Source organism: Octopus sinensis, linkage group LG2 (assembly GCF_006345805.1).
Source record: "Octopus sinensis linkage group LG2, ASM634580v1, whole genome shotgun sequence".
Lineage (NCBI taxonomy): Eukaryota > Metazoa > Mollusca > Cephalopoda > Octopoda > Octopodidae > Octopus > Octopus sinensis.
In genome coordinates, this window is record NC_042998.1 from 183,225,580 (window position 1) to 183,252,586 (window position 27,007).

Sequence of the window (27,007 nt, forward strand, 5' to 3'; positions counted from 1 at the left end):
ATGAATCAGCTTTAGATCCAAACACATAACTCAAGGTATGTCAACCCTTGAGAATAGAAATGGCAAATGAGAAGGCCTGTCTGTGATGATTAGGCTTCTGTTGTTCACTCAGTGTATGGTTGCACCAGCATGCTTAGCATGCTTCCAACTTCGGGCTTACTCTATGCATGGTAACATCTGATTTCAAAACATTTTGCTATCCAACTTTCATATGAGAAAATAAAAAAAATTCAAATCAAAACAGATCAAAATTTAATAAAATTTTTTTTTTATTTAACATCAGTAACTTCAAAATTGTCTGATATATCACCATTATTATATTGTCTTTGCAGCATTTTGAGGGCATAAAGATTATAACCACTTGTATCCTAGAAAGGAAGAGGAATAAATAAATATTACTGAAAATAAATAGCAAGACATCATAAAAATAACAGTCCCTAATATACATAGCATTATCATCACTTGAATGGCCACAGATTTTCAACAGTTAGATGCCCCTTCTTCTTGCTAAGCTCTCACCTCTTTCCAAAGAAGATATTCTTCCTTAGTCTGGTCATTTTACACAAAGATAGTATAAAACAGACCTACAGACAGAATAAGAAATTATTCCAGAAGATGGAAATAATAATTGTATCAAAAACACTAACACTTTGAATTATCAGATTCAAAGTTTGTAATTTAATCTTCATTTGGTGGAATATGCCATGCTGTGATAATAAGTTCATGATGATTTCAGCCAATGGACTCAGCTGAAACTATTTTCTTTCACTTAAACTCACACAGGCATGGCTGTGTGGTTTAGAAGTTTGCTTCCCAACCACATGGTTTCAGGTTCAGTCCCACTGCTTAGTACTTTGAGCAAGTGTTTTTTCTACTATGGCTTCAGACTGACAAAGCCTTGTAAGTGAATTTGGCAGATGGAAACTGAAAGAAGCCCATCATGAGAGGTGTAAAAGAGTGTCAACATCATACAAGTGATGTCTTTTGCTTCCAATCTTACATGAAAATATGTCTGGTTATAGGAAAAATATACTCTCACTTAGAATCAGATGAGGGTTGGTGACAGGAAGGGCATCCAGCTGTAAGAAAATCTACCTCGGTAAATTTCATCAAACCCATGCAAGTATAGAAAAGTGAACATTAAAATGATAACAAACCACTAATATTTTAGAAGAAAGTAAGACTGCTACTTCATGTAAACATCTTGGCTACACACTTACCAAGGCACCAGAAACCAATGTCGATGTATCTTTCCGAGAGACACTATGACATCACAAAAATTATAATTAGTATCATTTTATTCACCATCTAAAGTACAGAATAGAAGGAACTCTTTAGAGAACCTTTCTAATGTCACTGGTATGATAAATGCTATCAACCTATGCTGTAGAGTGTTTGGCAATATGATGGGCATCCAACCATGAAGAACACACCAAAAGAGGGCAGTAACTCCCAATAAAAAAAATGATAGAATAGAAAGGATACTTTGTCCTGGCTGCCAACTTTTTTAAGGCTGGTGATGCTATAAAATGCACCCAGTGTAAGTGAATGACATTCAATCAATAAAAAGATTTTGATATGATCCCCACCTCCTCTATGTATTATCACCTAACACCTCTTCCTCAATGACCCACTTTTATTTTCATTATATTTCTCCATTATGACTTCATCCTTATTCACGGTTCACTGCTTTCACTCCTCTAGTTCTGATAGTGACTCAGCTATTAGAGCAAGATCATCAGCATAAAGGAGCTCCCGGGGACAGCCTGTCTTGAATTCCTCTGTTATTACCTGGAGGACTATGATGAATAAGAGGGGGCTGAAGACTGATCCTTGGTGGACCACTACCCCTAGCCAGAATTCTTCACTGTTCTCATTGCCAACCCTCACCTTACTGACAGCATCCCTGTATGTATATGAATGCATTTTGGAAATATTGTGCATATTAAATGACAGGGGAAACCTAGGCTATTTTTGAAAGCCAGTTTGAGTAACAAACTGACATGGCGGTGCCCCAGCATGGTCACAGCTCATGAGCTGAAACTAGATAAAATAAAATAAAATAAAAAATAGATTATTTGTATAACAGTTTCCTAAACTTCAGAAGATTGCAAAGGAAAATTGTTTGAAAAAATATATTTGATAACAATAGCTGCCATTAAAATTGATTCTACAACCATTGCTAGTTATTATGTTTGGTACATTTTATTGTCATTGCTTATCCCAAGGTCAGTCCTGATCAAAAGCATTCCAACCATGACTACCATCTGTGTATTTAAAATGACATTATCTAATATGTCTTTGTCTTGAAATAGCAAGATGTAATTTGAAGATGATTTTGGCTGCTATTTCCAGCAGGTCAGGTAATCCATTTGGGCAACCCCAACAGGAAAAGGAGAAAGGACGGTGGAGATGAGGTATCAAGGTGTATGCTCAAGGTACAAGAAGGTAAATAAAAAGAAAATAAGGGCAGAGAATTGAGGAAGGCTAAGTGGAAGAGTATGCTCATATTCACAAGAGTGTGAATAGAAAGCAACAGGCAGTAGGGGACTGAAGTGAAGGCACTAAATGGTAAACATGGATGGAAGGGTTGACAATGGTGAGTCTCAGAGGGAATGTAATGAAAAAATGAGTCAGTCATGAAAGAGATGACAGGTAGTAATATATATAAAAAAAAAAAGCTATTGTCATTAATAAATACTTTTTAATAAAACCGCTGGTCATTTGCGATATCAATGTCGGAAAAGATACTGATATTCTAAATATTGAAACAGCAAGCTTTGACAGCATGCAGTGACTGGATGCCTACCACTGATGATTTCCAGTAGAATGAAATCATATATGGGAGTTCCAGAACCCATGACATGATTGTGCTTTTATGAGGATTTCTCATGGGCTTACAGGAGAGGATTTCTCAAGACTAATAATGCAGTAATCAGTGTTCTAACAAGATATCCATGTTAAGTTGGATATAAAGATTACTTTACTTCATTCAAAGTTTGGAAATCATGGAGTTGAGTTTAAAATGGTGATATAAAAAAAGAAACCTAAGTTACAGATTAAGCAATATTTTTAAACTGTAGAAGAAATTAGAAATAAAAGAAACCTTACCACAAGTTCAGATACATGTTCTTGAATGTCTTCATTTAATTTCAATAGAAATGGAAGAATGCTCTTATCAACCAGCAACTGGTTATGATGAACTCTTGAAACAGAAACAGGAAAGACTATCATATAAACATCACTTTTTTCTCATTTTTATTATTTCCAGGTTCATGTTTCTCATAAACCACTGACACAATAAGAGAGAGGTGAGTAGGGTTGATTAAACAGATCCACTACAAAGTTGACTCTAGCAAGAGTTAAACTCAGAAAGTAGAGTAACTACATGCAGCTCAACCTCTTACTAATACTGTACAAATTCTGCCATACACAACCATGAGCATTATCAATATATTAACTACACAGTATTAGTGTATCCCAGGTTAGGAGGGGAGGTGAAACATACAACTACTGTTACTCCTTGGACTAAATCAAAGAATGCTGAAGTGAAGTGGAAATAATTCTAAATAAAAAAAATTATGGTAACAAAGGCTTATCATTTTTGTCACAATTTCCTATATTGAGATTTTTTTCTTATAGTTAACAAAATGACTTCCAGTATCTTTGACATATTTTATTGACACCAAAAGAATAAAAAATATAATCAATTCTGGTGAAATTTAAACAAAGGTCAATTTATAATAAATATTTTTTATGATTCCTATTATTGGAACCTACAAATATTTTATAGGTTCCAAATACCACACCCGAGATAAATATAATCCTTCTTTCGACAGGCTGCAGGTTAAATGTAACCTCTAAACATCATCATCACCATCGTTTAACATCCGTTTTCCATGCTAGCATGGGTTGGACAGTTCGACCGGGATCTGAGAAGCCAGAAGGCTGCACCAGGCTCCAGTCTGATATAGCAGTGTTTCTGCAGCTGGATGCCCTTCCTAACACCAACCACTCCGTGAGTACAGTGGGTGCTTTTTACGTGCTACCGGCAAAGATGCCAGGCAAGGCTGGCAATGGCTACGATCAGATTGGTGCTTTTTACGTGCCACCGGCAAGGAAGCCAGTCAAGGCAGTGCTGGCATCGGCCACGTTCAGATGGTGCTTTTTACGTGCCACTGGCATAGGGATCACAACTACAATTTCCATTGATCTCTGATGTTGATGTACTTAACTCAATAAGTCTCCTCAAGCACAGGGTCGAAACAGTGTTTCTTTACTTGCCACCTGCACAGAGGTCAGTCCAGCGGCACTGGCAACTGCCAGGTACCAGTCATAGGATTGGTTCAATTTCGATTCCGATTTCACTTGCCCCAACATATAAGATTATTATAAATAGATGTTTTTCTCTTACTGCAGTAAGATTTATTCCCATCATCAACTACAATCTTCTCCATAATATTCTAAGTCATTTAAATTTTAAATCATCTTGAAACATTCTACTTTTTCATTAATGTAAATTCATAATTTTTTTTTTTTACAGCAATAATGTAGGTGCATGCATTTGCAAAGTTATACATTTGCATGAATTGCTAGAGCAGGTTCATTAAAGCAAGACACACTATCTGAAGACCAGAAATGAACTAGTATGTGACTAATATGTACATAATTTTCCATTAGCTGAGACTAAATCAAGAATAGTGTGATTTACTAGAAAGAACTAGGCAATACATATTGTAGGACTTGATCTTACAACCAGTAAGTCAATTTTATAATAAACACCTCCTCACCAAACTTCTCATTACAGTGGTGGTATCAATTACCCCATTTTGAACTGTTTGTAATTCACTTACCTAAGAAGAAATAATATAGCATTTATAGACTTCATAGTACACCATTTTGATGTCACAAATTTTTGCAGCAACTTCAGAAGGATAACAGCACAGTGATAAGGGAGACCCAGCAATGTACCATTCAACTCACTAGAATAGAGTAGCAAATATGACAACAGATAAGAAACTAGATTTAGTTAGGAACGACAATCTGACACGACAAAAGACTTACAACAACCGGAGTATCTGCTGCTACCATTTGTCACTGACACTCACAAAGGTCAACCATATTTGGCAGTCATCATCATCAGCATTTAATGTCCACTTTTCCAAGCTTGCATGAATCCTATGGAATTTGTTGAGGCATTTTTCTATGGCTGGATACCTTTCCTCTTGCCAACCCCTGCCTGTTCCCAAGCAAAGGAACATTGTCCCATAGCTAGATATGTTTTTCATGAAAGACTAGAAATGAACAACCTTGATTCTATGATGATGATGTCCATTTACAACCACCACAGGATGTCCCAGACAAAGGTACATGCAAACACATACATCCACATGACAAGCTTTCTGTCTACCAAATCCATTCACAAGGCTTTGGTTGACTCAGGGCTATAATAGAAAACACTTGCCCAAGGTGCTGTACAGTGGGACTGAACCAAAACCACATGGTTTGGCAGCAAGCTTCTTAACCATACAATAACATTTGCACCTATATGCAGTCATACTTGTGACTATATACAACCAGGACTGCACTTACACACAACCAGGCCTGCACATGATAATATGAACTGCCTTTACATATGTCACAAATAACACAGGTGTTATTGTCAGAGTCTGGCACTCATCACTGCAGCTGTTTACAAGCTGACAGGTAACATCATACATTTTATTTTGTTTATATATTATAGTTGATGACATAAAAATAATTAATTCCAAAGAGGTCAGAAATATGAAGGAAAAGAAATGCTGAAGTTATTTTATTGTCAATAAAGGTAATATGTTTTCAAGAAAGAGGAGGAGGGGCTTCTAAACTTCCTGAATAAAATGACGATAACTTCTCCTGGGAGTAACCAAATGTGTCACATCAGCTGCTTACCTGGCATTGATTCGTTTAAAGATTTCTCGGACATACTTCACAGTATCATCAACCCCATAGGCTATCAGAAATGGATTGGTGGCAGCATCTGCAATCTAAAATTGAAAAGAAAAGTTGTTACAAGCTTAATTATAAATGGAAAGGAGAAAGTTGTGTATAGGTGGGTAGATAGAAAGATAGATAGATAGATAGGGATACAAATACATATATATATAAAATTAATAATATATATACACACACACACACACACACACACACACATATATATATATATACACACACACACACACACATGTATGCATATACATAATATTGTATGTGTGTACCTGAAGTGCCACACACACCTGATGCTGAAAATACTGAACTATATAGTAATTATAAAAAATAATCTTGTATAATGATATATGAATATAAACTCAACAACTTAAAGCTGGTGTGTGATGCTGAGAAAAATTCTATTATTAAGGCCTGATATCCCCCATCATCATGTTATATTATTCTGGGCATGTTGGACAAAATCCAGGAAGCTCCCATGGTGGCAACAAATTTGGTTCCTGCAATGTGGAGGGAACCAAGCTGCTGGAGTTCTGTGATGCAAACGACCTTAAGATCTGTAATACTAACTTCAGGAAACCTGCCAGTCACCTGTTCACCTACCAGTCTGGTGGGCACACTAGTCAGATTAACAACATTCTCACCAGGAAATGGGAAAGATGGCTTCTTATAAATGCCAAAACTTTCTCATGTGGAGAATGCACCCTACAACATAGATTAGTAGTTAGCGACTTCAGGATCAGGGCTAAATGGATGACCAGTATGGAGAAGGGTCTGGAAGCTTAAGGGCAGAGATTTAGGGACGTTTTACTTGAAACTTTTGACAAGAAAGAGGATATAGCATCACATAATGTGGAGGACAACTGGAGGTTCCTACGGGACAACTTGTTGAGGGCTACTGACCAGATCTGTGTCTGGTGCAAAGTCCCCTTTCCATCTAAAGTAACATGGTGGTGGAACAATGTAGTTGACAGGGCCCTTAGAAAAAAGAAACAGACATGGAAGGACTGAAAGTGTGGTGGTAGCAGGGAACTGTATCAGATTCCAGAAGGGAAGCTAGGAGACAGGTTTACTTAGCCAGAGGGGAAGCAGATAAAAAAGAATTTGCCAATGTTCTGCGTCATGAGGACCAGAGACTTGCAGTGTTTCATATTGCAAGACAGTATGTGAGAAAGAGCATGATGTCATAGGAGAGAAATGTGTCGGCATGGATGGTGGCTCACTTGCGTTTAATGATGCTGCAAAGAGATATATATATGGCAGGCTTCTTTCAGCTTCTGTCTACTAAATCTACACGGTGAGTGTGTCTATGCACATGTGTGCATGAATTGTACATATTTTTACATGCATGTGAAAAAAATTAGGTAAACAAAATAAAAAAATTGAATGGCTTACTCTTTCTTTTTCTGGTTTTCTAGACTCTTCTTGATGAAGACTTATCGCTTCCATTAATTTATCAATCTAAGAAAATAATATGAAATAGAAGAATTATAAAACATTTGCTCAAATAACATGTTATTTGTATATGAAGCAAAATATATATAAATCATTGTGTTAACAAAAATTTGATAACATCAAACTTTAAGACATAACTTTAATTTATTAAATAGGTTCTTTTTTTTTTTACAGCAAATTCCATTATCAGTTCAAGAGATCATATCAGATGTTAAGAATAGAATATCTTTTATCAATATCCTGCAATAAAGCTTTTTTTTATATACACATACTTCGTCATCGGGACCTCCTTCAGTCACGACACTGACCATGGGATTGCACCTAGAAAGTTACCCTCCCAGGCGCAAGTCCGGGCAAGGTTGTTGATGGAAGACCAGCAGTCGCCCATGCCTCCCCTCTCCATGCCACCGATGTTATCCAAGGGAAAGGCAAAGGCTGATACAGCTTGACACCAGTGATGTCGCAACTCATTTCTACAGCTGAGTGAATTGGAGCAACGTGAAATAAAGTGTCTTGCTCAAGAACACAACACGCAGCCCAGTCCGGGATTCGAGCTCACAACCTCACGATCGTAAGCTCGACGCTCTAACCACTGAGCCATGCACCTTCACATACTTACAAACATACATATATATATATATATATACACACACACACATACTAAATAGAATCTCAAATCAATTTCAGCATTTACACATCCAGTTGTTCAGTCAACTGGACAACCTGCACATTGAATTAACATGCAAAGTGCGTAAGTATTCCACAGATACATTTATCTTTAATCTAATTCTCGGGCAGAATCATTATGATACAAGTGCATCATGGCTAGATGTTTGGCTTACAGGTATACTCCATCTGACAGGCTTCTATACAATTTGCATTTATCCAAATTCACCCAGAGGCTATGGTTAATGCATCTACCAAAGATGCCACACAGTGGGAAAAACTCATTTTTAGAAATTTTTGCAGAAAAATCAGATATTACTGTAAATCTCACTTTCTTTGACATACAAGACCTCTGAACTGAGACTGCATTAAAAAATTTAATTTCTCCAAGATATAAACATATTTTCTTCATCCAATCTTGTTTCCTACCTCCCTCTTTCTTGTTCTCCAATACATTCTTGCAAACATTCTAGTTCCTCGGTCCCCTCTCACTTCTACTCATCTCATACCTTGAGGGGGTCACCTGGACACTTCATCACCACTCATCATCTCTTTGCAGCTCCATCTTCTTTTAAATGTGAGTTGCCATGTAGCTCCTTAACAACATAAACCTGCTATGTCCCCTTCTCTCATACTTTAACCCTTTCGATACCAACCCGGCTGAAACCATCTCTGGTTCTGTAGTGCAAATGTCTTGTTTTCAAAAGTTCTTTAATTAAAACCTTCCACCAAACCTAAGTCACAATTTATGTTCCTAACACTAGCTTAATGATAACAAAGTTTCTTTTACTAAATTCTTTGTTATATTTAAAGTAATTGAAAGAAACACAGAGCATCTCAGCAGAAATATGGTAACAAAAGGGTTAATCCCTCATCTCTTAGCATAAAGCCGCTCTTTCTCCCCTGCATGACAACCTAGTACCAGTGTCAAAAAAAAGCACCCTGCATATGCTGTGAAGTAGCTGGTGTTGAGAACATCCAACCATAGAAATCCTGCCAAAGCAGACACTGCAGCATGGTGTAAGCCTTGGACTTATTGGACCCTGTCAAATCCTCCAACTCATACTAGCACAAAACATGGACAATAACGGTAGCACACTGTGCCGGTGGCATGTAAAAAGCACCCACTACACTCACGGAGTGGTTGGTGTTAGGAAGGACATCCAGCTGTAGAAACACTGCCAGATCAGACTGGAGCCTGGTGCAGCCTCCTGGCTTCCCAGATCCCGGTCGAACCGCCCAACCCATGCTAGCATGGAAAACGGACGTTAAACGATGATGATGATGACATTCAAAAGACATGTCTTCTTAGTATTTATAGACTGACATCATTAAGATACAGAGAATAAAAATCAATGGAATTATACTTAAACAATGTTAGGCTAATTTAAGCATTGCAGACTTCAGAATATATAGAGGATATCCTTCTAATGAAGTGAGGAATAAATACAGAAAATCATATGCAAAGACTTACAGATTTTACTGTTTCAAGAGACATACGTGAGGCATGGCTAACTTCTTTAGAAACTTCTCCTGGAATCTAAAGTAAGAAGAAAAAAGACAAACATTTATTAGGGAAGCAACAATATTGAAGCATTAGTTTCTAATAAAAATATAAATAATTATTTTACTTCGTTTTTGGATTTGGTTTGCAAGATTCTTTATATGAGTTCGTGTGTTGAAGCATATTCTGTTGTGTCTGGGGAGAGTCATTTTCTTTTTGTGCCTTATAATGTAACACACTCCCCGGTAAAATTTCCACTTTTTTCTTATTTTTATTTTCCTAAAATTTTTGTAGTGTCTTGAAACCTTTTCAATAGTCTTCAAGGCACAAAAAAAAATTACTCTCCCCAGACACAACAGAATAATTATTTTACATTTTAGTTTAAAACAAACATATACCAGTATAATTTCCTCCCTATAAGTTCTTTCAAAATGAAAATTAAAACATGACTGGAATATTGGAGTTTTAACTGTTATTTAGTAGTCACAACTTTTAGATGTTATATGAATTTCATAAAGAAAATGTGAAGACATTCTTGTCATTCTATCAATACAAGTAATATTGATTATCTATAATGTTTCTAGAGATTTCTGAAGAACTACATAAGAACATTTATATATTCATTCATTTCCTAAGAGCATTTGCATCTTTAATGAAATTGCTACACCTGTGAATCAAAATTAGGTCACATGCAGTTCAATAAAAAAAAAAACTGATATATTCAATAACATTTATTCTTTTATCTTCTTAATCTATATATTGATACAATAGTCTGTTCCTACCTATCTTCTGCATCTGAGAGAAAGTAAGGAAAAAAGAATGAGAAAACTCTTTCTTTCTATCCAGAATGTAACATCATATACTCTTACCAACACAAACAAGCCTTCAGCATACTTTGGCCACTAAACTTTACACATTTTTTTTCCAAAATTCTTCTTACCATTTCTAATAAATAAGTTTAACAAATTCCAACTTTGCATAAAACCAATTTACCTGTAATTCTGTTTCTTCATATTCTTTATCAAGTTCTTCTTCCCTTTCCTGAAAAGTTAAAGATCAGAGTTTAGAAGATGGGTAGTGTAAGAAAATAATTGAATTATTTAAGGTAAGTGGATAAAATTATGTGCATATTTCTATGTATACAAATAAAATTTATCCCTATTAATCCTTCCCATCCTCTCACCTTCCTATTATTCATCCCTTCATCATTCTTCTAAATACTGCATTTTTCTGCTGCTGTAATTAAATGAACGCAGAACTTTTTTACTTGTTTCAGTCATTTGACTGCGGCCATGCTGGAGCACCACTAAGTTACGGGGACGTAAACATACTGGCATCGGTTGTCAAGCGATGTTGGGGGGCACATTCACACACACACACACACACACACACACACATATATATATATATATATACACATATATATACGATGGACTTCTTTCAGTTTCCGTCTGGTCGGCCCAAGGCTATAGTAATAGACACTTGCCCAAGGTGCCACGCAGTGGGACTGAACCTGGAACCATGTGGTTAGTAAGCAAGCTACTTACCACACTGCCACTCCTACGCCTACCAAGTTTTAACCCTTTTCTGTTCTACCAACACTCATCTCATCCTTAACACCCTTTCATATCTGCTATCAACAATTACCACTCCACCTTTGCCACTCACTAGCAACTTTTACCCACCTATTCCAAGTCATTATCTCCCTATCTCTTATCTACCTACAGTTTATTCTGCAGCTCTTCACCCTTTTTGTACTATCTCCTATCTCCTCCTCTGTACTGAGCTACTTTTGTTTCTGATCACCTCCCAATCCAACTCATATCTACCATCAGTCACATCCCCACCTTTGTTTACCATTCATAACACTCACCCCCATCCATCTCTCACTCTCCCTCCACATTCTTGCAAACTTTACCCACCCACCCTTCCTGATCTTGTCCCCACTCTTCTACATACCCTCCTGAAGGTACACCTAGACACATCATCACCATCAGCTTTACCTCTTTTCCCAGCTCCATACAAATTACTCCCACCCTTATATAATGTCAAGTAGCCATGTATTTCCCTTCAGCAAGAAACCTGTTCCCATCCATCTATCATTCTTTAGCATAAAACCATCTCCCTCTACTATACTTCCACTCAGTCAGTGAGTTACATGACAACCTCACAACTTCACTAGTACTTGTGCCACACAAAAAAAATCACCTAGTACAATCTATAAACTGGCTGGCATTAAGAAAAGCATTTAAATATAGAAATCATGCCAAGAAGGCATCAGAATTTGATAGTATTCCAACTCATCAGATCCTGTCAAATCATTCAGCCTTTGCCAGCAAGGCAGATGAACATTAAATGATAATGACGATATATATTGCAGACTGGTCTCATGCCGGTGACACGTAAAAAAAGCACCATCCGTTCGTGGCTGTTTGCCAGACTCGTCTGGCACTACCATCCGTTCGTGGCCGTTGCCAGCGCCGCCCCGACTGGCCTCATGCCGGTGGCACGTAAAAAGCACCATCCGTTCGTGGCCGTTGCCAGCGCCGCCCCAACTGGCCTCATGCCGGTGGCACGTAAAAAGCACCATCCATTCGTGGCCGTTGCTAGCCTCGCCTGGCCCCCGTGCTGGTGGCACATAAAAAGCACCATCCGTCCGTGGCCGTTTGCCAGCTCCGTCTGGCACCTGTGCGGGTGGCACGTAAAAAGCACCCACTACACTCACGGAGTGGTTGGCATTAGGAAGGGCATCAAGCTGTAGAAACACTGCCAGATCAGACTGGGCCTGATGCAGCCTTCTGGCTTCACAGACCCCAGTTGAACTGTCCAACCCATGCTAGCATGGAAAGCGGACGCTAAAAAAATTTTAAAAAAAGAAAGAAAGAAAGAAAGAAAGAAAGAAGGTGTTTATAAGCCATTTAAGAAACACACAAAAACCGTTAGATTCACTTCAACATTTAAATTTTAATTTGTCAAAATATTTTCGTCGCTTTGAGACCGCGACCTGTTCATTGACAAAACTTCGTGCTGCTGTGTTTCTTAAATGGCTTACAAACACCTTCCACACTGCAATTGATTTCGTTCCAGCACATGATCTCAGATCAAGTCACTCGCTATGCAAGTACATCTCCGATGATATATATCTTTTAAAGAAAAAATGCTTACCATTTCCTTTTCTTCATCTGGTATAACTATTTCTTCTGTCTTTTCCCACAGACGTATTGATTTGTCGTGTGATGCTGACACAAGAAAATTACTACTAGGGCTGATAGCTAAACAACGTATTTGATCTTGGTGACCCTAAAAACAAGATAAACACAGATATTAAAATATTTGTAACATTGTAAAAGTCTTAAATGCAATATATTTGTAGAGAGTGAGTATTGATTTCAACGAGACACTTAGTAAAATGGTTACAAGAGAGTAAATGTTACAGAAAATGTTCTTTTCGGTTTTGGGGCACAATAACACTAAATGGAATAAATTGCAGTGGAAATAAATGGAAACATTTAAATGGTTTTATTCCACAAAAAAATAAGTTGAAAGTAAGATTAATTCAAAGAATGATTACCTGTAATGTTAAAATTGGCAGGAAGTGATCTCCATCCCATTGCCGGATTTTTTTATCTTTCCCACAGGAGAAAAACATATGCGTGTTTGGAATGAATTTAACACAAGTGACACTGAAAGATAAGAACCATAAGCTACTGAACAAAGTGTAAAATATCTATGCAATATAAAAACTGGTAAAATTGTTTCGTCATCATCATCGTTTAACATCCGCTTTCCATGCTAGCATGGGTTGGATAGTCCGACTGGGGTCTGGGAAGCCCGAAGTCTGCACCAGGCCCAGTCAGATCTGGCAATGTTTCTACAGCTGGATGCCCTTCCTAATGCCAACCACTCCATGAGTGTAGTGGGTGCTTTTTACATGCCACTGACACAGGTGCCAGACGAGGCTGGCGAACGGCCACACTCGGATGGTGCTTTTTACGTGCCACCGGCACGGTTTATTACAGATATATTCGGTTTTTTTTTCTTTTAATTGTTTCAGTCATTTGACTGCGGCCATGCTGGAGCACCGCCTTTAGTCGAGCAAATCGACCCCAGGACTTATTGTTTGTAAGCCTAGTACTTATTCTATCGGTCTCTTTTGCCGAACTGCTAAGTTACGGGGATGTAAACATACCAGCATCGGTTGTCAAGCGATTTGGGGGGGGGGGGGACAAACACAGACGCAAATATATGACGGGCTTCTTTCAGTTTCCATCTACCAAATCCACTTACAAGGTTTTGGTCAGCCCGAGGCTATAGTAGAAGACACTTGCCCAAGGTGCCACGCAGTGGGACTGAACCTGGAACCATGTGGTTGGTAAGCAAGGTTTCTTAACATATATACTATTATCATGTAGCTCCTCTACAACAAGAACCTGTTCCCCTACCTTCTCTCATGCTTTATCCCCTCATCAGGTTTTGTAGTCTTGCAAGCTGCATGGTGACCTCATTAGTGTCAATGGCATGAAAAATGCATTCAGTACATGGTTGGCATTAGGAAGGGAATTCAACTGTAGAAACCCTGCCAAAATAGACACTGGCACACGATGCAGTCCTTGGACCCATCAGATACTGTAAAGTGTCCAACTGATGCTAGCACAGAACATGAATGTTAAATGATGATAATATCTTTGGGAGTAAAGGGGAATATAAATAGACTGGAACACAAATACATAATATGAATAAATATATATATACTAAGAATTTTTTGCGTAGTGAGATAAAAACCAAAGCTAAATGCTCTAATATTTATACAGCCTTGGTTTTTTTTTATCTCATTATGCAAAAAATTCATATATACACACACGTTGACATAGAACCGACGTTGAACCCTTTATTCGCAATATTACCAAATCTGGAACTTAACTATGGTCTGTCTATAGCATTTATTCAGCATTACCTGACACCTTTGGGTCTCAATGACACCATCATCTCTTATAACCTGAACTTCTCGCTGTATATATACTTTATTCTTACTTACAATGGACGGATAAGTGTCCTCACCTTCTTTGTTATCACAATGTTCTGGCTGATGTACTCTCCAGCCAAAAATAAAAGTATTATTCAGGAAAAAAATTTAACCTGAAGGAAAAATCAGCAAAATAGTTGCCATTTCTTACCTGCCATCATGTGCAAAAAGTGACTTGTGGCAGTCACCAAAGTCTGAGCCCCATAATTTGACATCTCTATCTGCTGAACCAGTAACAATCAACTCACTATCAGATGAAACATCCAGACACAGCACAGGCATACTGTGTCCATAGAGTGAAACAAAGAACTAAAAGAAAAAAAGAAAGAAAATACCAAATGAATAAACATGAAAAGTTTGACATTTCATAAAGAGTAAAAATTGCTAATTCAGAATTCTTGAAAAGAAATATTGTAAACTATAAATTCAATGTAAAAAATATGGTTATGGTGAATGAAAAGCTAAAAAATTTTTAAAGATAGAACCATAGTTATATTACAAAAATAGTAGTTTTTAAAATGTAATTTTATCTTCTTTAGACCTTATTTTAAACTGTGATTTCAGGCTATACGGAAACTATTTCAATTAATTCTACTTTTTGCCATTAACCTTGCAGGTGATTAGATACCAGATGAGAGAATGCTACCTACATTAATTCGATGTCCAATACATAAAAAGTTTTGTCCCACATCTATTTAACACTGCAGAATGTTAAACTAAGTAAAGATATTGATATAAAACAGGGGTTGCAGTGAGTAATAAAAGACAATGGTTAGGGGTTGTACTCGCACCACAAGCTATCAAAATATTTGTCAATGATAATGTATCCACTAACTACAACATAATTTATTTACAAAAATTAACAAAAGTAACAGAACACACTTATACAATGCTCCCTCTCGCTATAGCAGTAAGACCGACCTTTTCATGACATTTATATTTGCAACTAGATAGATAGAAGGATGGAGGGGAGGAGGAGGTCTTTCATTGAGAGTTAATTATGATTTAGCAAGTCAACAGTGGAGTTCCACTGATTCAATTCAACTCTGAAAATTCTCATTGTTAATTAAAAGCAAAAATATAGCCTTACCTTTAATGAGTCAGTATAAAATAATTTAGCTGTATTGTCCATGAGAGCAACACACACCAACCGGTTATCAGGACTAGACAAGTAAAATTCAGAAAAAATGAAAATTAGATGACAATTTGCAATACATTTTTTTTAGTTTTAAGACAACTGTAGACAACATTTGCTATTATTATTTCATTAAGAAAGGCCTTAGCCAAATACAATTGTTACCCAGCTGTTCTAGCAATTTGATAATACTCCCTACTACCACCTTCTTTCCAAGTTTTCCAACCCTGTCTCTTAGCCCTTGCTACTAGATCAACTGTGTCATTCAACCATCATGCTATCTTTGGAATCGCTAGGACTTCTTTGCCCAGGTAGCACGTTTAATCTGTAGCACTAAGCAGGTAATTTCATAGAAATTCTCATGCTATGCATATTGAGATCTTTCTCCTTACAGTCATACGTGTCATCATCATCATCATTTAACGTCCGCTTTCCATGCTAGCATGGGTTGGACGATTTGACTGAGGGCTGGCAAACCAGATGGCTGCACCAGGCTTCAATCTTGATCTGGCAGAGTTTCTACAGCTGGATGTCCTTCCTAATGCCAGCCACTCCAAGAGTGTAGTGGATGTTTTTACATGCCACCGGCACAGGGCCAGTCAGGTGGTTCTGGCAACAACCTCGCTCGAATCTTTTGCACATGCCACCAGCACAGGTGCTAGTAAGGTGATGCTGGTAATGATCACGCTCGAATGGTGTCTTTTACGTGCCACCGGCACGGGGGCCAGATAGCCACTCTGGCAACGATCATGCTTGGATGGTGCTCTTTAAGGCGATGCTGGTAACGATCACACTCAAATGGTGCCTTTTAAGTGCCACTGCCACAGAAGCCGGTTAGCCGCTCTGTCAATGGTGAATAAACAACTGAGTGCAAATGTCTCAATTTAATTAGCAGCAACAACAGCAAAAATATCCTATATGTGTATAAAAAAATGGATGGAAATCAATAAAGAAAAAATAGGAAAAATATGGAAAAACACATCACTAAATTTTATATGATTCAAATATAATCAAAAATGTACACACACACACTCAGACATATATCAACCCATCCAAGTGTAAAAAAAAAAGACATAAAATGCTGATATATATAGAAATTATACGAACCTGTACTTGACAGCCAGAACAACTTCATCCATCTGCAAAGTTCTCTGATGTTCCAAGGTCAGTTGTTTTCTGAAAAGAAAAAGGTTATTCAAGATGACAAAAACAATCAATAACAAAGAAAAAAACAAAGAAATCAAAAAAGAAAAGTCTATCTGTTATTTATGTGTCAAAAAAATATTGTGAGCAAGCCATTATCATCACCATCATCAGTTAATGTTTGTATTCCATGCTGAAGTTCAATGATCCTGCCAAACCAGAAAGTTGTGTTGAACTCATCATCATTGCTTAACGTCTGTTTTCCATGCTAGCATGGGTTGGACGGTTCGACCAGGGTCTGGGAAGCCAGGTGGCTGCACCAGGCTCCAATTTGATCTGGCAGTGTTTCTACAGCTGGATGCCCTTCCTAATGCCAACCACTCCATGAGTGTAGTGGGTGCTTTTTACGTGCCACCAGCACAGACGATGCTGGCAACGACTAAGATCGGTTGGTGCTTTTTAGGTGCTAATGGCACGGAAGCTAGTCGAGGCGGTGCTCTGCAATGATGTTGCACAAAACTTTTTCCAAAAGTGTACACCAGTAAATGGGCACTGGCATAGCAGCATGGTTGAGAAGCTCACTTTACAACCATGTTGTTCCAGGTTTGATCCAAATACAAAGCACCTTGGGTGTTTTCTACAATATTCACATTTTTTTACATAAATTGAAACCTCAGAGTTGACTTTACATTTCATTAGTCTGGGGTCAATGAAGTAAGTACCAGTCATGTAATGGAGTTAAATTCAATCAACTATGCCTTTTCCCATCGAATGGGTGGCCTTGAAACAAAAGTAATTCTTAAAATTAATGTCCTAATAAACCAAGTCTGTGTCCAAGTTTTATTCTTCAAGTGAATGTCTAAAAACAGAAAAGTTATGGCATAAATGATATATAATTTATTAACGGCAGTATAGAATTCAAATCCTAATACTAGAAAAACCTGATGTTCTAAGGGAAGATAGTCTGATGGTGATGTCGTGGAGGTAGGATGATGATTAAGAATAAATTACAGTCTTATGACTTACCTTGGCTGTTCATTCTCAGAACTGAGAACTAACCATTCAAATGTCCAAAATTTGATATTCTTATCTGCACCTCCAGAACAAATGCCATTCTGAAAATAATATTTCAATACAATTGAAGAATATGAGGAGTGTTGTTTAAATACTAAATAAAAATATACATAACAATATATTAAGAACACCATCCGAGCGTGATCATTATCAACATCGCTTCACTGGCACCTGTGCTGGTGGCATATGTGAAAAGATTCGAGCGAGGTCGTTGCCAGTACCGCCTGCCTGGCCCCCATGCCGGTGGCACGTAAAAAGCACCCACTACACTCTCGGAGTGGTTGGCATTAGGAAGGGCATCCAGCTGTAGAAACTCTGCCAGATCAAGATGGGAGCCTGGTGCAGCCATCTGGTTTGCCAGCCCTCAATCAAAATCGTCCAACCCATGCTAGCAGGGAAAGCGGACATTAAACGATGATGATGATTGTCACTTATCATCTCCTCCTTGCTGACCCATTCCTTTTTCCTTCACCTTCTACCCAAACTGATATTCACCAATGATCATGATTCTTTCCCTGTTTGCCATTTTGCATCACCTACACTCCCACCCAAAAGATCAGTCACATGCCTCATATTCTCACAACTATGTACCTACCTCCCACGCATTTACCCTCTTGTACCTTGAGGGCACATCCTGACAATTTATCCCCACCATCTTCTCTCCTTTTCCAGCTGAATAGCATGTATCTCCTCCACAGCAAGAGGCCTGTTCCTATCCCTTCACCACACTCTTGCCTCCCGACACCTTCCATAACCCATCCCTCAATCAAAGGGTCTTGTGTTACAAGTTGGTGACCTCATTAATGCCAGTTAAAACTTAAAAACAGTGAAGATGAATTGTCAATGACATACAAAGCCCAATCTGATTTTATTGATATTTCAGACAACTAAAGTGAGTTGGCAGAATCATTAACATACCAGACCAAATGTTGCTAAGCATTTGGTCTGGCATGCTATAGCCCAGGACTATCTGACAAAACACTTGCCCAAGGTGCCATGCAGTAGGACCGAACCCAAAACCATGCCTGGTTTCTAAAACAAAATTCTTAACTACACAGCTATACTTACGCCTACACATTTCCTTTTTTGCTTGCTGGCTCTAGAGGAAGGAGCAGTGCCTGTGGCCTACACAATCCTTCCTCAACCAGTGAGGCTGATGCCATAAATGTTCCACTTAAAACTTTCCAAATCAACAACTGCAGGAAAAGAATTCCAGAGAAATGTTCTGAGAAGGAAGGAGTGGGTGTAGTGATTAGTGTGGGATCAGAGAAGATGAGACACAATTATGGTGATGAGAGAAGGGATGAGTTAGATGGGAGTGCTCAACTGAATGTGGCATAATGCCAGCCAGCTCTAAGAAGTAAAGGCCATTACAATAACAGCAGAAGAGGCACAGAGAGAGGAGACAGCAACCTGTGAGACAGATGCTGGAGTATGTATTATAAATTAGTTCAACAAAAGAGACTGATAGAATAAGTACTAGGCTTACAAAGAATAAGTCCTGGGGTCAATTTCTTCGACTAAAACCATTAAGGCATGCTCCAGTATGGCCAGTCAAATGACTGAAACAATGAAACAAGTAAAGGAATAAAGGAATATATATCCATGGAACTGTGTGTGAAACAGTGTATATATGTGTCTATAAAATATCAATGGCCACATCATTTTAAATTTCCTCGTAAGTATAGGGGTGGATTTTTTAAAAAATGATAAAATAATTCCAACATTACCTTGTCTGGAGATAAGCTTATACTCCAAACTGGTCCGCTATGGGCATCAAAGGTGTTTAGTAATGAAGCTGTTGCAATTTCAAATAGCTGCAGTGTTCCTGACTAGAAATGAAGGAAGTAAAATATAAAGTTGTACAAATAAACAAAACACACACAATCAGATCAAGCAAGTAAAAACAGATGCTGTTGTTCAATCCTAGATTGTCTCTGATTGAGCAGAATTATGATCAAAGGCATTCTAACTATGACCATCCAGTCTTTTTAGGGAGTATCTAAGATGACATTATCCCATGCGCCCATCTTTTTTTAAGATGGTAAATTGTGGATATTTGGCTGTTATTTCTAGAAGGTCAAGCAACTGGTGTAACAGAGACAGATATATGACCAAGAAGGGCAGATAAGAGAGACAAGCCTGTCCTAGCATCTTTCTGTTCAAAATCACCATGTATTTTAAAATTAGTTCTGTTTTTTTTTATGGATGTAAAAGAAAGTGAGTGTGCATGTATGTCTATTAAATACACTATTCATGAAAGAAGCCAAAAGAGCTGGCTCTTAATCACTCAACCATTCTTTTTACATAGCTTAGTCAGAGCATCATTCATTTGTAGTAAATTTATAATACAAAGCCACATATTTAAATTACTCTTTTTATGATTGGTATTTTTGGCTGCAGAAGAATAAAAAGGTAAAAGTGAACAAAGGATATAAAAGGATAAATCAAATTGAAATCTAATAGAATTAAACAATAGAGATCTTTACCTTTGTTCCAACAACACATAAACGGTCTCCTGGGAGGAAAAGGCAGCAGAGAGCATATTCACAGTCCATTGTTGCTATACATTGTAAATAAGATCTAAAACAATAAAAGAATTAGCAATAATTATGTATGCATGAATTATGCATAATTATGTTTTTCACATGACATCCAACACAAAATATTATTATCACTAAAATAAATATAACAGGAGGTATATTTATATAATATTGACAGGAAGGGCATCAAGCTGTGGAAAATCTGTCTTGTGCAAGCATCAAAAAGTGGATATTAGAAACAATAGTAATGGCTGAACATATTCAGTGTATCATCATCATCATCGTTTAACGTCCGCTTTCCATGCTAGCATGGGTTGGACGGTTCAACTGGGGTCTGGCAAGCCCGAAGGCTGCACCAGGCCAGTCAGATCTGGCAGTGTTTCTACAGCTGGATGCCCTTCCTAACGCCAACCACTCCGAGAGTGTAGTGGGTGATTTTATGTGCCACCGACACAGGTGCCAGACGAGGCTGGCAGACGGCCACGCTCGGATGGTGTTTTTTATGTGCCACCGACACAGGTGCCAGACGAGGCTGGCGAACGGCTACGATCGGATGGTGTTTGTTACGTGCCCACAGCACGGAGGCCAGTCGATGCGGTACTGGCTAAGGTCCCGTTCGGATGGTTTTCATAATACAGAATAAAAAATGGTTTTATCAGAAATATTCTCAAATTAAGTGACACTCATTTTTATAGTTTATTATCGGAGTGGTTGGTGTTAGGAAGGGCATCCAGCTGTAGAAACTCTGCCAGATCAAGATTGGAGCCTGGTGCAGCCATCTGGTTCGCCAGCCGTCAGTCAAATCGTCCAGCCCATGCTAGCATGGAAAGCGGATGTTAAACGATAATTATGATGATGATGATTATGCAAATTAATTTTTTTTGTTTTTAAACTTACTTCATTGAAAAGATTTTAAATTCTCTTTTTATTCACATATTATCTGAATCATAAATGATTAATGTTAACTCATGAGTATACTCTTGTTTCTAAATTGATGCCATTGAACACCCAATACATTTTATATTATGCAATCATGAATTCTGAATCAAAGTCATGTATTTTACTCCAACCATGGTTTAACAGACTGAGGGTTATTCTGATAGATTAAGGGATTTTATCTATAAATACAAGTCAATGCTTTTGACACAGTTTGAATCTACAAGTTTTACACCTGCATTATAATAATTAAAAAAAACTTATTACCGATCCCAGACTTTGACTGAATCAGCACTGGCAGAAAGGATAGCAGTATTATCTGAGCTGAAAGATAGCGCCCGGATCTCAGTATGGTGACCTTGTGTTTCTAAGACCTCTCTTTCTGGTATTCCCTGTTCACTACTATTGATATCAATGTTATACCATGACAAGGTATTGTTGGATGATAAACACACAATCTGAAAAACATACAATTTTTTTTTATTATGTAAATTTTATAAATCCCTTTGCTAATCCTTAATATTTATCACAACTCCCAAAATAACACATTTATATTTCTAATCCTACTCAACATAGTTTCATTTATATATAAATTTTAAACAAAGTAAAAGGCACTAATATCAGAAATAAACATATGAAAAACATTTTTTCTTTTGTTATGTCACTGTCTTTTCTATTATAATTCCATTCACATCTTGGATGCCTCAGAACTCAACATTGCAAGCAAACAAATGCCTATTACAGGTGAACTGAGCCTTTTGGGACATAGTGTCTTAAAATCTTGTATGGTGAAGAAAGGATATGGAATATGGGTTATCCAGTATGCTGTCCACCCAGCAATCTCTACTTAACCTTTTCGTTACCATATTTATTTTGAGACGCCCTGTGTTTCTTTCAATTAATTTTAAATATAATAAAGAATTCAGTAAAATAACTTAGTTATCATTAAGCTAATGTTAGGAACATAAATTATGACTAGGATTTGGTGGAAGATTTTAATTCAAAACTTATGAGAACAAGACATTTGTACTACAGAGCCAGGAGCAGTTTCAGGCAGGTTGGTATTGAAAGGGTTAAATATGTTGACATAAAACAAAAAAAAAAAACAATAACTTGGTCTCATGTAAGAGATTTATTTATTTATCTATTTGAGGAAATGAGGTTGTGAGTTACTGGCGCCTTTTTTTCAAAGACATTCTTAGAAACAGACTTTGAACAGCTGCAACTAGAAATCAAAACTAATCATGATTTGCTCTACCAGGACACTTCCTCTATTCTACAATATAAAACAAATATTTTAGAATAAGGAAGATGAGGAGGTAGAAATGATGATGACAATGGCCTAGTTAAGTTATATCTTCCTAATCATCTGCAACATCTTCCATATCATCATAAGCTATTCATTTTAATCACACTTCTAATAAACTAAAATGACAAAGGAAGTAATAATTATACCTTTAGGATATTTTTGTCCAAGAAACAGTCAAAACTATGTCCTTTTTGGGTTATTTTAAAGCTGCTAATTTTCTTGAAGATATCTTTTAATGCTATTAAAGGTTCTGTTTCTTCTCTGAAATAAAAAAAAACAAAAAAACAAGTTTAAAATTTACCATAAAATTTACTGAGTGGAATTTAACATTCTAATGAAACTAGAGTAATTAACAAAACTCCCCAACATTTGAAAGGGAGAACAGAAGAAAGGGTGGTGAATTTAGACAAAGTGTTGAGAAGTTAAAGTATGATGTGAGGAACAGGTTTATTGTTGTGAAAGAGCATTTGTGGAGAGGCAACTAGAAACAGAGTTAGGGAAGGAAGAGAAGGGACAGAGAAATAGTAGTATCTGTAGTAAGTGAAAGAGAAAGAGTTATAATGTAGACAGAAGAGTGGATTGAATAAGAGGATGTACTTACTTCTTTTTACGTTTTTTTAGCCTTCGCTTCTCTAATTTCTTCAACTCTTCATTAGTAGCCATTAAATAAATCTCTAGACTGCTATCATTATTCTAGAACGTTCATAGAAGGAAAAATCAAAATCAAATTAAAAATTAACATAATAACATATAGGCACAGGAGTGGCTGTGTGGTAAGTAGCTTGCTTACCAACCACATGATTCCGGGTTCAGTCTCACTGCGTGGCACCTTGGGCAAGTGTCTTCTACTATAGCCTCGGGCCAACCAAAGCCTTGTGAGTGGATTTGGTAAACGGAAACTGAAAGAAGCCCGCCGTATATATGTATATATATATATATGTGTGTGTGTGTGTGTGTGTGTTGTCCCCCCCCCCGCTCCCCCACAACAGCGCTTGACAATCGATGCTGGTATGTTTTCGTCCCCGTAACTTAGCGGTTTGGCAAAGGAGACCGATAGAACAAGTACTAGGCTTACAAATGATAAGTCCTGGGGTCGATTTGCTCGACTAAAGGTGGTGCTCCAGCATGGCCACAGTCAAATGACTGAAGCAAGTAAAAGAGTATAATAAAGTAATGGTTTTTCATATTGTCAAAACATGTCAGGAGAATTAAAATAGAAAGTTGTAATGCTGAAACCTATCCTAAGAGCATTAACAATTTATATCAAGAGAAACAGATCAAGCTGAAAATTCAAACCAAATTATAAACGTGGTTGGTTAAGGACTTACACATGTACCATAGAATGTATGGCATAATAAAAATAATTAGATAATGAAAAAATCTAGATAAAACTGAAGACAACGCCTACACAAAGTAATTTCACCTCCAGCAGATTACAACATTAACCCTTTCGTTACTATATTTCTGACCAAAATACACCCCTTATGTGTTTCAATTAATTTCTAACGGAGCTCTCGTATTCACTCTTTCTCTTTCTCTTTTACTTGTTTCAGTCATTTGACTGCGGCCATGCTGGAGCACCGCCTTTAGTCGAGCAAATCGACCCCGGGACTTATTCTTTGTAAGCCCAGTACTTATTCTATCGGTAAGTGATGGGGACGTAAACACACCAGCATCGGTTGTCAAACAATGCTAGGGGGACAAACACAGACACACAAACACACACACACACATACATATATATATACATATATACGACAGGCTTCTTTCAGTTTCCGTCTACCAAATCCACTCACAAGGCATTGGTCGGCCCGGGGCTATAGCAGAAGACACTTGCCCAAGATGCCACGCAGTGGGACTGAACCCGGAACCATGTGGTTGGTTAGCAAGCTACTTACCACACAGCCACTCCTGCGCCTACTGTTTTCATTTTTGGAAAATGAACATCAGATTCATTATCAAATACCACGTGCTTTTTTTTTTCAGTCATAGAGTTAGATTTATGAAGGTCTTCAGTAGAAAATCCTTCGAATTCTGACTCGCTGCTTGATATAATGAAATTCGTATCTATTTTTTGACAGAATTACAAATTTTGAAAACACAATAGGAACAAATTTGGGAAAAAAATCTCCCAAAATTCACGGAATTAAAATTACACTTCGATCGTTGTACAAAACTGTAGATAAACTGTTTATGAAGTATAATCAGTGTTTTCACGAATGTACTAAAGAGATTTGCTCTGATATTCTCATTTAAATATGAATAGGTAAATACGGGCGGGTTTGGGCGGTTTGGTCGCATTAACCAAAATTTTTTTCGGGCAGCTTTGGGCGGTTTGGTACCGAAAGGGTTAAATATCATCACACATTATGCAAGGCTTTGTACACGTCTATGGATACGTATAAAAATAGTTCACCTGACAGATGAAGTTGGATCTCTTGGATTAGTAGACAAAACACCCAAAAGAAAACAGGAGAGTAAGTCTTTAGAAATTACATGTTAAATATGCTTCATTAACCCATTAGCATTCAGATTACTCTGTCAAATGTAATCCATATTTATTCACATTGTTTTGAATTAATCATGTATGATCTCAAAGCTTCACAATTTTGATAATGTAAATGTTTTAGTCTCAGAATGGCATTGTAGAGTAAATGCGAGAGGCTGCATCTGGTCAGTCTGAACAAAAAAGAAGTAGAATATTTGGGCCAGTATGGCCGGTTTGCATGCTAGAGGGTTAAATGTCACCTTTCAAAACCTCACTGAAGAAACGAATTTTATTAATTACAATGAATTTCATCTATTTGTAGCAACATCTCTTAATTCCATCCAGACCATCCTTTGTTTATATTTAAGCACCACCAAGAGACAATGTGGTTTTAAGTGACAAACTCATTATTGATGAGGTCACTAAAGACACACATTTGATTAGTCATGAATGTTTTCAAATTTAGCTACTTTAAAACACTTTTTTGCTATTTTGAAATTCTTTCTAAACTGCAAGACATCTCCACACAAATTTAAACTTCTTTTTTTTATGTCTTACTGGTAACTCTTACTATTCTACTATTAGCCAGTTTAATTCAGTGTTCAGAATTGAGATTTTGGTTCCTAAAAACAAGGACTAATTCAACAATAACTTTAGCGATGCATGCAACTCACAGTAGGGCACCTACTTTTGTTTAGCATCTTCTATCAGAGCCTTAGGTTAACTAATACTGTATAAGTGGAATTTGGAAACAGTATGGAAGCTAGTTATATACATTTACATACATATTTATATGCAAGGGTACCTTTATCTCTCTCTATATCTCTTATTATAAAAGGCAGATTTTATCTGCCTCCCTTTGTAACTTATAGAAATCTACAATATAGGATTTCTTCAATTACAATTTACCTAGCATTTTTAAGAGTAGAATGCATCGGGTCATGCCAGGTCCAGTTTTTAAAATTTAAACTCCAATTAAGCAAAATTTACAGAAAACTCACATTCTGGTGTGTATGTCAAATGCTTTTCTTAATGTGGTTTACACCACACGCACACGCACACACACAGTGTGCAACGAATAAAATGAAAGTAAATAGCGACAGAGTGATTTGAGGAAGACTAAACTGAAAGTATTTAAACCACTACTCAAAAAATAAAAAAACACAGCAAACAGAAACAAATAAATACATAACGATTTACTCCTCACACAATTTCTTTAATTAGAGTTTACCTAAGATTTTTCAAAGTATTCCATTCGGTCATGCCATAATATATTTCTTTCAATTTCACCCCCAATTAAAACAAAATTCGAGAAAACTCAATATTTTAACATTTCACTCCGAAAGCATTGATGTACATGTGTGCGTGCGTGAGTGTGTGTGTGTTTGATGGGTTGTGCGACACAGAAAGTATAAGTGAAGTGCTTTTGTTAGTGTGTGTAAAGAGACAGACAGAGTGAAAGACAGAAATAACTGAACTTTTTTTATTCACTTTTTGTAGTGAGTGACTGAGAGAGAAAAGAGAGAGAGAGGTTATGTATGTATATATGTATGTATGGCTTCAGTGACACACACACACAAAAACACATACCTACGTACACCTAAAGCACGCACACACACACACACAAGCGGAGCGCAAACTTCAAAATTTTGGTAGTATTAATTTGCGAGCGTACTTCTAAGCGCGCGTAATTGAAAGCTTTCACTATGATATCATCACGTGCAAAAAAATTCGAAGGGTTTTGAA

At 37.2% G+C, this 27,007-nt stretch overlaps 1 protein-coding gene across 3 annotated transcripts in view; it reads right to left on the bottom strand.

Annotated features, from left to right (window-relative positions):
* Nucleotides 1–245: 245 nt before the first annotated feature.
* LOC115223523 (WD repeat-containing protein 3) overlaps nt 246–27,007 on the bottom strand; it is a 43,668-nt gene continuing 16,906 nt past the window's right edge. For all 3 annotated transcript variants that reach the window (XM_029794165.2, XM_029794157.2, XM_036500515.1), the window contains 18 exons: nt 23,375–23,466; nt 22,920–23,034; nt 21,732–21,922; nt 20,475–20,568; nt 19,716–19,817; nt 17,938–18,026; nt 16,876–16,944; nt 15,724–15,796; nt 14,785–14,942; nt 13,182–13,293; nt 12,776–12,910; nt 10,604–10,651; nt 9,581–9,646; nt 7,381–7,446; nt 5,932–6,026; nt 4,854–4,982; nt 3,112–3,205; nt 246–368 (listed from right to left, as the gene is read on the bottom strand). In XM_029794165.2, coding sequence (XP_029650025.1) covers nt 270–368; nt 3,112–3,205; nt 4,854–4,982; nt 5,932–6,026; nt 7,381–7,446; nt 9,581–9,646; nt 10,604–10,651; nt 12,776–12,910; nt 13,182–13,293; nt 14,785–14,942; nt 15,724–15,796; nt 16,876–16,944; nt 17,938–18,026; nt 19,716–19,817; nt 20,475–20,568; nt 21,732–21,922; nt 22,920–23,034; nt 23,375–23,466 — 1,827 coding nt within the window. In that variant the 3' untranslated portion in view covers nt 246–269. The remainder of the gene's footprint in view (nt 369–3,111; nt 3,206–4,853; nt 4,983–5,931; nt 6,027–7,380; nt 7,447–9,580; nt 9,647–10,603; nt 10,652–12,775; nt 12,911–13,181; nt 13,294–14,784; nt 14,943–15,723; nt 15,797–16,875; nt 16,945–17,937; nt 18,027–19,715; nt 19,818–20,474; nt 20,569–21,731; nt 21,923–22,919; nt 23,035–23,374; nt 23,467–27,007) is intronic.